This window comes from Notamacropus eugenii, chromosome 2, assembly GCF_028372415.1.
Source record: "Notamacropus eugenii isolate mMacEug1 chromosome 2, mMacEug1.pri_v2, whole genome shotgun sequence".
Classification (NCBI taxonomy): Eukaryota; Metazoa; Chordata; class Mammalia; order Diprotodontia; family Macropodidae; genus Notamacropus; species Notamacropus eugenii.
The window spans coordinates 300,308,995-300,323,221 of record NC_092873.1 but is presented as its reverse complement, the minus strand read 5'-3'; the positions used below and the strand labels follow the sequence as shown (position 1 = coordinate 300,323,221).

Below are 14,227 nucleotides of genomic sequence, written 5' to 3'. Positions count from 1 at the left end.
AAATTAAATATAAATTTATATAAACAAATATAAATTTATATAAATTAAATATAAATTTAAATAAATTTGTATAAATTAAATATAAATCTAAATAAATTTATATAAATTAACTATAAATTTATATAAAAATGAGCCTCCATTTTCTTCAGATGCAAGATCCATCATTTCAACTCCTGGGAACTCCAATGCTAAATTGGTCAAGACTTACTGAGCAGGGACAGATTCATTTGTTAGCTTTGATGAACAAGTGTGCTCCCAGCTTGTCATCAGTACATTAACAATGCACTCTCGTCCAACGCAGACAGCAATTACACCCGTCACTCAGCTCACTCTATTCATTGGGAGTGCCTAGGGCCAAATGAAGCACTCTGGGAGGCAGGTTTCTGGGTTGGCAATCTCTACAGTTGGAAAGGGAGGCCAGCTCTATTAGCAATGGCTACCTGCAACATTCACTTTGGGGGAGGGGGGAAGGGAGGAAAGGAAGGAAAGGGAGGGAGAAACCCTACTTTAAGACCTTTCCACCTCCTACATCAAATCTTTTGAAAAAGAAGGAAAAATAACTGCTAAAAACAGATATGCCGCCCCGCCTTCCATGAACAAACCTGCTCCCTGAAAGAGCCCCTCTAGCTTTGAAAGAGACACACCAAGTATCTGCTCACTCCACATTATTCCTACGAGGAATGAATGGGATAATTATGTAAATTGCTTTACTAACCTTAAAGCCCTATGTAAATGTTAGCTATTAGGAGATACTTGCACCTGATAATAGCATCTCTCATCTCTATAATACTGTAAGGTTGACAAGTCCTTTCCTTATCTTATAGATGAAAAAACTGAGATACAAGGAGATTAATTGAGTTGCCCAGGTTCAAATTATCTATCTATCTATCTATCTGTCTGTCTGTCTGTCTGTCTGTCTGTCTGTCTGTCTGTCTGTCTGTCTATAGGTAGGGAGGAGAATAAGAATTTATTAAGCACCTACTATGTGCCAAGCACTTACAAATATTATTTCATTAGATCCTCACAGCAACCCTGTGAGGTAGATGCTATTAATATCTCCATTTTACAGTTGAGAAAACCAAGGCAGACAAAGGTTAAATGAGTTGCCTAAGGTCACATAGTTAGTGTCTGTGGCTAGATTTGAACTTGGGACTATCTGATTCCAAGAACTGAACTCTTTACACTACAGTACTTTGTCTCCCACTTCACTTCTCTCCCTGCATTGCAGGTCCTTCTAATTTATTCTCCAACTCTACTTTTATTCTTACTAATTGTGAAGGCAATTTGCTCTTTCTATGTCAACACACAGGACTTGTGCTCAGAAGATAATAGCTGATATTTTATTTAGTGTTTTGAAAGTTGGAAAAGCAAAACCCCTTACCTACATTATCTTACCTCAGACACACGTTAACCTTGGGAGATGCTACAGGGATCATATCCATCTTACAGATAAAGGTGTGGCTGCTCAGAGACTGGTCATTCATTAGTAGGACTCTAATATAGGTTTGACAGGCTAGCACTAAATACAATTCATGCTACTACCTCCCTAGGATGTGGTATCTAAATCCATCACTACTGACTTCTTGACAACCTGGAGGATTCAATTATTCCTTCAATGATTCAATTTCACTATCTGGAAAATGGGAATAATAATATTTAATCCCTAGACTAAAATGTAATATGAGATTCCGTTGTTAACATCTTCTCAAAGCCTTTGCTCACTTGAAGAGAGATTAGAAATGTGAAGTATCATACAAACAAATAAATGAATGAAAAAGTCTTTTGTTTCAAGAAGGGAAGGTAAGTAGCACAGTCAGATAGAAAGGTAGGCCTGAAGTCAGGAAGATTAATCTTCCCGGGTTCAAATGTGGCACCTGACTTTTACTAACTCTATGACTGTGGGCAAGTCACTTAATACTGTTTGCCTCAGTTCCCTCAACTGTAAAATCAGCTGGAGAAGGAAATGGCAACCCACTCCAGTATCTTTGCCAAGAAAACCCCAATGAAGAGTTGGACACAACTGAAATGACTGAACAATGCATCAAGCACTATTCTTGGCATATGTAACGTTACATACCTATGTTCATCCCTGTGTTGACTGCTCCTAAGCAATCCAGTATCTTCCAGTCTACCATTAAATTTTTCATCTTATCACCCTGGGTTATACTCTCTTTCTTCCCCCATGGATCTTTCTCATGAGTCCCTAATGTTCTGTACCTATCTCAGTTTCTAGGATTTCCAGTTCAGATCTGGCTTTGGGCATGTCTAATTTACTACTTCACAGCTCCTAGTAGATCTCCAGTTCCCTAGCAGGAAGTCTTGTTCATTTCTCTTTATTCCCCAAGCACCTACTGCAGTATCCTGCGCACAGAGATCAATACATGCTTGTTGAATTTAATTTGATTGCATTCTCCCCCTTCCTCACCTTTTTAATCACATAGTTCCCTACGCCTGGAATTTCCTTTTTGTTCTTTGTGTGATAAACATTCATTCATCATATAAAGCCCAAAACAAATGTTATCTCTTCCTTGAAATCCTTGCTGATCTTTCCAGTTTTCATTCAATTCTTACATAGCACTTTGTTTTGCAATACTCTAATGCATTTATCACATAATAGCATCTATTATAGTAATGATGCAACTTTTCCCCTTAATGGACCATAAGTTCCATAAGGACAAAGAAGATATCTTATCTGTTGATCCCGAATTAGTTAAATAGCTAGGTCATATGAAAAACCATTAATAGATGTCAACATGGAGGGAGGTCTCTTGCAGCATGCCTCAATAACCTGTCCTTGTCCCTATTCTGGCATCTTTTTCAATGACTCAGATGAAGTTAGCAAATAACAGATAATACAAAACTGGGAGGGATACCCAACCCATCAGATGTGAGTTGAGAACCCAAAATTCCCAATAGATTAGAATGATGGGACAAATTTAATAAGAATGAATGTAAGATTTTATAGTTGACATCAAAAACCAACTGCACAAGGGGGAACGAGGAAGGGAACAAGCATTTCTAAGTGCCAGGCACTCAGCTAAGCTCATTTGATCCTCACAACAACCTTGTGGAGTCATGTAAGATGGAGCAGTTTGACTCTATCTTTACAGTTTGTGTGGGGGCCATCTCCAGTCATCCTGATCTATATCTGGCCACTGGACTCAGATGGCTCTGGAGGAGAAAGTGAGGCTGGTGACTTTGCACAGCCCTGCCTCACTTAAATCCAATTCACTTCCATGCCATGGCATCACCTCCCTGATGTCATGGTCCTCTTTGAGAATGAAAGACAAAAAACAATAACAGTTTGTGTAAAGCCAATCTAGAGGTCTTAGTGGACTGCAAAGTTTGTTCTTCATTCTCAAAGAGGACCATGACATCAGGGAGGTGATGCCATGCAAGATCAGTATGAAACAGCAGAATGACTTGACAGCCAACAACAACAACCTAAAAAAAAAAAAACCTTACCGCAATCTTAGTCAACATGAATAGTGGCATATTATTCAAAACATGCCCTGGTCAAATCACATCTGGAACATGATGTTCAGTTCTGAATACTCTATTTTAGAAAGAACTTTGACCAACAGAAATGTATCCTGAAGAAAGAGATCACTATAGAGAGAGAACTAGAAACTGTGTCTTACTAGGATTGACTGAAGGAACTGAGGATGTTTAACCTGGATAAGAGAAGATGGGAAATAATGATAGCCATCTTCAAGGATTTGAAGAACTATGCTATGAGAAAAGGAATAGATTTATTCTATCTGGCCCCAGAGGACAGAGCTAGGAGCAGTGGGTGATATTACAGAGCCAACTTTTGACGAGAAGTAAAGAAAAACTTCTTTTCCAATGGGAACAACGCTAAAGTAGAGGTCTACCCAGGAGATCAAGTGTTCTATTTCATTAGAGGCAACTGGGTGGCCACTTTTGGAGAATCCTATTGAGGGGTTCTTTTTCACGTATAGGTTGGATTGAGTGATCTCTATGTCTATTCCAAGATAATACAATTTTGTACAATGCATAGAAGTTCCAATCATTTTTCAGTCATGCCTGACTCTTCATGATCACATTTGGGGTTTTCCTGACAAAGATACTGGAGTGAATTGTCATTTTCTTCTCTAACTCATTTTATAGAAGAAGGAACTGAGGTAGACAGAGTTAGATGACTAGCCCAAGATCACATAGATAGTAAGTATCTGAGACCAGATTTGAACCCAGGAAGATGAGTCTTCCTAATTCCAAGTCCAGCATTCTATCCACTGTGCCACCTACCTACATGGCAGTTGCAGAGAGCTAAATTTCAGCTCCATATAATTAACGTCCTAACAATTAGAGTTGTTTGAAAGTGGAATGAAAGGCCTTGCAAGGTAGTAGATTCCTCATCACTCCAGGTTTTCAAGTACAGGCTCGACAAAATAATTACTTGTCAAGGATATTATAACAAGGATTCCTGACCAGGCATAGTGGCACATTGCCTTTAATCCTCTAGGAGGCAGAGTTGATGGAATACTTGAGTTTGAGAGTTTTGAGTCGCAGGAAGGTTAAAGATGATTGGGAGTCCACACTAAATCTAGCACTGAAATGGTGACCCCTTGGAGCAGGGCACCAAGGGCTACCTAAAGAGGGGCAAAGCAGCCCAGGTCTGAGTCAAAGAGTAAGTCAAAGTGTCTGATCTGCTTTGGGTTGGCCACTGAACTTCAAGTCTGGGCAACAAAGGGAGGACCTAGTCTCAAAAACAAACAAAAAACTTCTATTTGGGTATAAGTAGAACTAGAGGACCATGAAAGCCCCTTTGAGATCTCATGTTCTATGGCTTCTATGAATTAAACATTTTATTTCCACCTGGTACAGTAGGGCTACCATGTTTAGTTCACACAAGTCATAGAATCTGAGATTTGGATGGGCTATTCAAAGTGAGATGATGAGAATGAAGATGATTGTTATACATCCCAAGGGAGCTTCATTCAATTCTGTTTTTTTTTAAAAAATCTATAAATATAGTTAGGGTTGCACCTTAGTTCAATATTCATCCGCAAATGAAGATTAAATAGCACCTTAAGAACTACAAAATATTTTCTTCACAACAACCCTATTAAGCTTATAAGCTCAGGGCAGCTAGGTGGTACAGTGGATGGAGTCAGGAGAATCTGAGTTCAAATCTGACCTCAGACACATACTAGCTATGTGATCTTGGGCAAGTCATTTAACTCTAACTGCCCCCCGCCAAGTTTAAAAGTTTATATATTTAAAGCTGGAAGAGGCCTTAAAAGTTATCTAGTCTAGCCCTTTAATTTGACATTTAAGGACACTGAGATACAGTGAAACTAGAAGGACAGTCAGTAGTGGAATTGGAATGTGAACCTGGGTTCTCTCACACCAAATGCAGCATTGAACATGTCACGATCCCTGGTCAGTGGTAGTCTCTTTTAGCACTCTAAAATGTTGGAGCAGATGATCTCCAGGGTTCCTTCTAGTTCTAATCTCCCATCTTTAGGAAATTGAGGCCTGGAGAGTTGACATGACTTTCTCAAGATCACATAGCTAACTAGCTAGTGGCAGAACAAGACCTTGAACTCACCACGTCTCTGGATTCAGTGACCTGGATTTTCTCTGACTTCACTTGTACTGAGTTTTTATCAGAAACCATTTTATAACTTGTTTAAAAATCCAGTAGAATTTTGCTTTTAAAAAGTTAATAAATTTCATTTAGGGGCTGTGTGTGTGTGTGTGTGTGTGTGTGTGTGTGTGTGTGAGAGAGAGAGAGAGAGAGAGAGAGAGAGAGAGAGAGAGAGAGAGAGAGAGAGAGAGAGAGAGAAAGAGGGCGCTAGCTCATGCAGACAGTGTAACAGAGAAAGCAGCACAGCAGGAACATCATGTAGGGGAAAGAGCTCTACCTCTGGAGTCAGAGAACTTGGGTTCAAATCCCCTCACTAACGCTACGTCATCTTGGACAAATCATTTAACCTCTTTCTGTCCCAGTTTCCTCAACTATAAAATGAGGGGTTAAATTAGATAGTCTCCAAGGTCCCCTTGAGTTCTCTATCTCTGATCCTTTAGACATAATGAGGACATCTGGGGACCCCACAGGGTTCATTCAGCCTCAGGGGTGGGGAGTAAGGATTGAAGAAATCTCTAAGAGCATTTTGACTATTATAAATACCCAAATTAACTACAAAGCACCAATGAAGGAAGATACATCTGAATCCAGAGAAAGAAGTGGTAAATAGAAATTATATATAGAATGACTTTATATGTGTATATACACATATGTCTATATGTATATATATATATATTATATATACATATATATTTGTGTTTAATGGTAACCATCGGGGGAGAAAAAAGGAAAGAAAAAGAAAATTACACGATAAATTTATTATATATTTCAAAGGAATAACAAGTTGTTCATAATAGATTTGTGCAATAGATCATGTGCAATCATCTTTTTTTTTCCTATTCTATGTTATGGTAATGTTGTTTTATTTCTTAATTAGTTTCAGAATTGAATTAAAAAAAAAAAGCAGATCAGTTGAGGAAAGGGAATTGAGCAGAGAGCCCTGGATTTGGAGCAGAAAAGAGAGAGCACTATATCCATATATATGTGTCCAAGGACCTGGATTTGAATGCCATCTCTACTCTGGACAACCGGTATGATCTCCTGAAGAGAAACTTTTCTTTCTTTCCAATTTTATGTGTGGCCAGTCCCATGTGGAAACTCACTCTCTCATTCACTCCAAGAAAACTGCCTTGGGTAGAAAAGTAGCTACTCATACCGGTGATCAAAACAGCTCTTCCTACTATCCACCCTTCCCACTTCCACTCTGGGCCTAGCCTCAGCTGGAAGAAGAAGAAGTAAGAGAAATGCTTTGTTGTTAAGTTGTATCTGACTCTTCATGACCCCATCTGTGGTTTCCTTGGCAAAGATACTGGAGTATTTTGCCATTTCCTTCTCCTGCTCATTTTACAGATGAGGAAACTGAGGGAAACAGAGCTAAGTGACTTGCCCAGGGTCACACAGCTAGTTCATGTCATTTGAGGTCAGATTTGAGCATGGGTCTTTCTGACTCCAGGCCCAGCACTCTACCCACTGCACCACCTAGTTGGTGCATAACAGAAGTCCAAACTGTCCTAATACATGAGAAATGAAGTGAAGACTAGAAACACAGGAAATCCTCAGGGTCTTAGAGTTTCAGAGAAGATGGAAAGGGGTGGCTTATTCTGTGTGCACACATAGAAACCTAAATCTACGGAAAATAAAGAGAAAAAGCAGAGGGAAAATATTCCTTCCTGGCTGCAAAGGAGAGAACCACTTCAAAGATAGCTGTTTCCCATGCCTGGAATGCTCTCTCTCCTCTACTCTGACTACTGACCTCCCTGGCTTCCTTTAATCCCAGCTAAAATCCCACCTCTTTACAGGGAACCTTTCCCAACCCCTCTTAATTACAGTGCTTTCCTTCCATTCATTATTTCCTATTTATCCTGTGTATAGCTTGCTTTGTATATATTTGTTTGCAGGGTTTTTTTCCACATTATATTGTAAATTCCACCAGGGCAGAGACTGTCTTTTGTTTCTTTTTGTATCCCTGGTGCTTAGCATAGTGCTTGGCACATAGTAGGCTCTTAATAAACTATTTATCAAATTGAATTGAATGCTGCAAAAGTCATTATACCATTTCATACATACTTGACTCATATGTGGTGTTAGAGAAAGGTTAAAGAGTCATTTACATGATAATAGATCACAATTATAGGTCCTGGTCCAGGACACCTTCATAACAGCAAGTCTGCTCCTAAGAGTGCCATTAAATTCATCCATCTGCTGAGGCTTATGAAGCTGCTTTTTGTAGAAACAGAAAAATAAAAATTCAGGAAACTATGTATATTACCCATTAAGGAAAAACATCAGCAACAAAAATGTGACCAACTTCAGGGTACCGGAGGTGCAGGGAAAGAATGCTGGCTCTGGAATCAGAGGATCTGAGTTCAAAGCCCACTTCTGACATTTACTGTGTGACTCTGGGTAAGTTATTTACCTCCCTGGGTCTCTGTTTCTTCATTTGTAAAATAAAAGGGCTAGACTGGATGGCCTCTGAAGTATTTTCCAGTTCTATGATAAATCTGGATGATTTCCTTCTTCATTTACTGTCCCTATTTACAGATACCTTCTACCAAATTGTATTAATAACTGAGTTGTAACCATAGCCCTGTAACCCAAGAGAAACCAGTGAGAAATGCAAAATTCTCTTAGGTTACTAGCTTAATTTAGGAGGGGTTAAATTTAGGAGAGGTTAAAGACAAATATACTCTCAATGGATATTGGTGGAATGTAATCTAAGTATAGTAAGTGTACTTTTTGTCTCACTGAAGCCTGGGCTACAGTGAGGAGAAAAGGAAGCAGGGAAATGCTGGATTTAGACCCCCAGGGTTGGGTTCAAATCCCACCCTAACTATTCACCACCTGTATTCCTGTATTACCTTAGACATGAATACTGAGTCATTATTTTAAGGCTGGAAAGAACCTTAGAAATTTTCTAGTCCAATTTCCCTGCCCCTTTCAATAGATAAGGAAACTGAGTCCAAGAGAAGTGAAACCGAGGTCACACAAGTGATAAGTATCAGCAAATCTCTTAAGACAAACTCAGCCTCAGTTTCCTCATCTGGAAAATCAAGAGATTAGATTAGACCCAGAGTTTTTAATCTAGAACTATGAATTTAAAAAATATTTTGATAACAGTATGTCAATACAATTGATTTTCTTTGCGATCCTATATATTTTATGCATTTAAAAACATTATTTTGAGAAAGGGTCTACTGGCATCACTAGAGTCCCAAAGGGGTCCATGAAACAAAAAAGATTAAAAATCCTTAGACAGAGATCCCTTCAGGCACTAAATCTGTAATTCTACCGAGTACATACTCACCCTCCCATTTCTTCCCTCCTACCAGTTCTTCAAGCAGCAACACAGAAATTTGACACATCTTTATGTATTATTAAGTGACAGATTGAAAAAAAATGGAATAAATTTTAAGATTTTGCTCATTGAACCTCAACCAGAAATATCTCTCCATAGTGTTTCAGAGTCATTTGACTAGGACAAATTTTTTAAATAAACAAAAGATTTATCACCAGCTGGATTTCTCTCCAGCTTTTCTGCTGATTAGGATCACAAAGTTTCCACCCAAAAAGGGGAAGGGAATTATGAATAACCTGAAGTAACTGTCCCATTTCTTTCAGTTTATTAACAGCCATCTGATATCACTCAGTAGTTTAGGGAAAGATTCTGGGAGTTGCTGGATCCAGAAGGAGGGCACTGGAAATGCAGAGAAGCTTTAGGATTGTGTCTGCTTAACAGGAAAAGTTACAATCGGGTTGTAATGGTTGTAAAGCTGTTAAAATGAATATCAGGTCTTTTTTAGGCTCTACCTCAACACCATATTTGAAAGAACCCTTTTCCCATATAGTATCCTTAGACCAGAATGCTAATAGACGAGCATTTCAGTCAAAGGCATCTACCGTTACTAGCTTTTTACTAGCCTAGGTATAGGAGGAATGTTACCAGCACCAAACCTGGAAGCTTAGCACACTGCAACCTGTCTACCTCAAAGGCTAATTGTTGCCTTCAGTAGGACAGAGATGAAGCTGGACCTCAAGAACTCAGACAAGTAATTAGCACCCTATCCTCAGGGCTGGTGTGAGTCCAGAATAGGTGAGCGACCTAGCTTCAGTCCACCTCCTTTCCTAGGAACAAGATGTCTAGGGTTGCCCCACTCTAGAATGGAACAGAGTAGCTCTAAGGATCTCGAACAGGGTAGATCCCTAAATATACCTTAGAAAAGACCTCCAGAGCATCTGCAGAACCAATTCATTCCCAGTGGGATTAGAATCAATCTTGTTCTCTCTCTTCTCTGGCTCACCCCAACGATCTAAGGTATCAATTATCTAAGACACTATTGTGCAACTCAAAGAGGCCATTAATTCATACATAAGGAGCCCACAAGGCAGTATGTTGACTTAGCTTTAAAAAGTGATGTTGTCTATGGTTTATTATATTTTTATTTATCTTGCTAAACATTTCCCAATTACATTTTAATCTGGTTTGGGCTACACCGCAGTGTTGCTGGCTCCAGATGAAGGCCATGTGTTTGGCACATCTGATAGGGGAATCAATCAATAAACGTTTATCAGACATCTACTATGTGCAGAGGCATTATGTTAGGCACCAGAGATACAAAGAAATTTTAAACTCTTACATTTTATCAGAAGGGAGACAAAAGGAGACAACATGTACATATAAAAGCATACATAAAATATATACACAATTTCACAAAGTAAATTTGGTGGAGCACTAATAGCTGGGGTAAGGATCAGGAGAGTTCTCATATAGGAGTGAGTGTTAGAGCTGAGTTTTGAAGGAAACAAGAGATTCTAAGAGTCAGATACAAAGATAAAGTGCATTCCAGGCATGAGACATAGTCATCGAAAAGAGATTTAGTCAGGAAAAAGCCTAACCTAGGAGAGGAACAGCAAGGAGGTAAGTCTAGCTAGACCACAGAGACAAGCAAAGTAATGTAAATAAGATTGGAAAGGTAGGTTGGGGCCAGGTTGTAAAAGACTTAAAAAGTTAAATGAAGGAGCTTTTATTTGATCCAAAAGGCAATAGAGTCAGGGAACTCTACAGGAAAGAAAGGAGTCCCTTCCTTCTTTCATTCTGCTGCCTGAGTCACTAAACTGTAAGTTTCCTAAGGGAAAGAATGATTTCTTCATTCCTTGTATTCCAGCATTCTATACCGTGCCATAGATACAGCAAGTCCTTTATAAATAGTTGTTGAATTGAACACTTAATATCTTTCTTGTCCTTCCCTCTTAAAAGTCCCCAGGAACAGATTCAATAGAAGGGATGGGAAAGAAATAAGAATTAGAAAAGCACCATTCCCCTGGGTTTTAGGTGTGGGTAGGAGGGTCAAGAACGAAATTCCAGGGGTTTTGGAAGGATGTGTAGAATGAATGAAAGGACAGAAAATCCTTTCCTGGGACATCTTCAGAATTAAATTACTCTCTCAAAGTCTTCTAAGCAAGGGATGATTGAGGCTATGGGAAGGGGAGAAATTAGACTACTCTGTCCCCCAAATACTGGATGGATGATACAGGTTTCTGTCTCTCTCATCCCAGACTCCCTGGCTGCCAAAGAATAACTCCAGCCGGCCCCTGGGGATGAAAGAGCAGGGTACCATTCGGGAAACCATCTGCCTTAATGTCTGCTCATGTCAGTGGGAGTGAGGAGAGCAGGAAGAAAGTAGGGAAGGGGGAAAAGGGAAGAATTGTCAACAATAGCTATTCCTACATAGAAACTCATAAGTACTCTACATCTTCAGGGAAATTTTATTCCTAAGCATAACCTGACTGAAAAACACAGCTTTATGTAAACTTCAAGGCAAAGATTTGGATGGATATTTTTAACTATAGGCCTGGGAATGTCAGAGCATCAACGGGAGAGGAAATATACAATACAGAGGAAAGACATAAGCTTATTATGTACATGCCCCAAAATGACAGGCAAGATGGGGAAAGGGAAAGAGGAAAGTGTTAAGATAAGCAGCAGCAAGGTGAGTTTTAGGAGATGAGGCTTGGAGAGAGGAGTCCTTTTGAAAAGATGGAAGAGTCTAGGCACAAAGTGAGGGAGCTCAGAGAAGAGACAGGGACAGTTCACTTACCTCGTCCACATCTGCTCCATCTTTCAGCTCCTTTCCTCTCGTCCTCGGGGAGCCGCTTCTCATTGGAGAGAGGAAGCAGCCGCGGACGAAGATGAGGAGAAGAAATTGCCCACGTATTTCGGGAGCTAAAGGCAGCAGCCTCTATCAGCTCCTTCTGCTCCGCCAAAGAAAAGTCCCTGTTCTCTGCCGGTTCAAAAAACCGATTCGACGTGGCCAGTCTCTAATGGCATGGGCAGGCACAAGGGAGGGACTGTTCTAGGCAGGAAGCTTTACTTTGGAAGAGGAGCAGAGCTAGGGGAGCGGAGCCGGGAGCTGTTTGGGGAGCTGGGGCTGAACGCTGCGTCCTTGCGCACATTCGCTCGCGCGCCACACACACACACACACACGTACACACACTCCCAGGCTGAGACAGGACTGGCTGGCAGGAGTTTCTGGGCACCAGCTGAGCTGTCAGCCACGAGGGGAGGCGGAGCTCTCCAGTCAATTTGCTCCCGGCAGAATCTGCCCAGGTTGCATCCTCCTCTTTCTCCTCCTCCTCCACCCCCCCTTTCTCCTCCATCTCTTCAGCTGAAAGTGATGATGTTGGCAGAAGGGCAGACAACTTATGAGTAACACCCCACAAAACAATCCTCCTCCTTTACCATCTCCGCGGGAGCGACTGGGGAAGAAAGGAATCTGTTGTGAGGGAACCCTAATAAAGGGGTGTAATGCCCTTGTTCCCCTGCCAACTTGCTCTCCAACACTGGTCCAGGAAGTAGCCATACGTCCAGAAAGGCTTAAGTGTGAATACCAGGGAGGTGGATAGATGATCACTACCTGAATACCAGGGAGGTGGATCTGATCATCCCTGAAGCCGTTATTTTCATCCTAAACTGCCATGTTTTAAGGGAGGCAGCAGAGGACCGACTTGGAGTTGGAGAAGCTGGGGCCAAATCGTGCGTGAGATGCTTGCTTTGTGGCCGTGGTGGCGGTCTTCCCGAGTCTCATTTCCTTATCTAGGTGGACTTTGGGTTCTCTTTCAACTCCTGATCTATAATCCTGAGTCTAGAACCATACATACATGTAGGGTGGGCGATCCTTCCTGCACTTCGGGAAACCCGACCCAGAGTCCTTTCCCTTAAGGAAGCAACCTTAATCTCTCTGCAACTTCTTTTCAGTTTTGAAATGCCCTACCCCACTCTCTACTCTCTGCTTTTGCTATTGAACTGGAGGCAAGTCCCTCTCTTCCACCACCATCACCCCCCGCCCCCCACGGAGCTCTCTGTGGGTTCTACCATTGACTCTAGGAGAACAATTTCTATACCTTCCATAGTATCTTTAGGGATAGGATTCATGATGGGGGGAGGGGTGCTGAGGATTCTCAATACTTCCCTATGAGAAAAAAGAGAGGCATTGTCTCCAAAGGGTGAGAAATATGAACCCATGGAGTGGGTGACAGACTCCCCAGTTCTGGAAATAGGTACAGATATGGATGTGGCAGGCAGGCAGAAATAAAATCATTTGAACTATGAAGGTCTATTCTTGACCTAGAATGTTATCATTAAGTGGTAATATCATCTTCATCAAGTCATATTGTCTTCAGCTTTTGTGTCTTTATTTGTCACAAATTTTAAGATGGAAAGGTAACCTCTTCCCAAGTTCCCATGGCTTCCATCCCAGGAAACAGTACCTCTTTGTTGATCAGAACCAAATCCAAAATAAAATTTCCCTTAGTTGATCCCTCCACACTTTGAAGAATGAAATTAAGGTGAATCGAGAAACAATTAGTTGATCTGCTTTGAGGTGGAGGGAGGGAATAAAAAGATGAGAGTGGAGAGAAAAGGAGAGAAATTGAATGGGAGAAAGAGGGGGAGGGAGATCCAGCAGATGTCCAGATAATTGAAGTCTGTTGTCTCTGTACATACATCTTTATGCCAGGCTTGTTAACTCTTTCCAGAATTCCTCTTCTATTTGCTATTTCTGACAAGGTGGTCTGCTGGATAAACACTGATGATAATATCCTTTGTTTCTGCCTTTGGTGGATCTTCACCCAAATACTCTCCACCCTGCTTTCCTCTTCTGGTTCTTAGATTTCCTCCCATGCTTACAGCTTCTTAACGTAAAATGTTCTACTATTGTTTTACCGATCCAGTTTCTTTTGAAACAGAAAACAGCTAGGAGATGGAAGTGATTAGATAGTTCTGCCTGCAGTCAGGAAGACCACAGTTCAAATCCTACCTGTATGACTCTGAAGCAGTCATTTAACCTCTGCCTGCCTTAGTTTCCTCATCTATAAAACAAGGAAAACAATACCACCTATCTCTCAGGGTTGAGGATAAAATGAGATGTTTGTAAAGGACTTTGCAAACCTCAAAATGCTATGTAAAAGTCAGCTTTTATTATTATTTTGGAAAGGCATACATTCCAGGATCATTTATAAACTGTAGGCCTCATGCCACTGAGTCTTGGTAATATCTATGAGGTCAAATTTGTCTTCTTGTCTTAGAAGATCTCAGTTTACCTTGTTTGTTAACCAAGT

The 14,227-nt window shown here is 40.6% G+C and overlaps 1 protein-coding gene across 3 annotated transcripts in view; it reads right to left on the bottom strand.

Annotated features, from left to right (window-relative positions):
- Positions 1–14,227, bottom strand: part of PDE4DIP (phosphodiesterase 4D interacting protein) — a 276,664-nt gene that overhangs the window by 230,101 nt on the left and 32,336 nt on the right. The window contains exon 1 of one of the 3 annotated variants that reach the window (XM_072644549.1): positions 11,710–12,071. The exons of the other annotated variants lie outside the window; for them this stretch is intronic. Within the exon in view, the coding sequence (XP_072500650.1) occupies positions 11,710–11,729 (20 nt within the window). The 5' untranslated portion in view covers positions 11,730–12,071. Of the gene's footprint in view, positions 1–11,709; positions 12,072–14,227 lie in introns of those variants that run through there. 3 annotated transcript variants of the gene reach the window in all.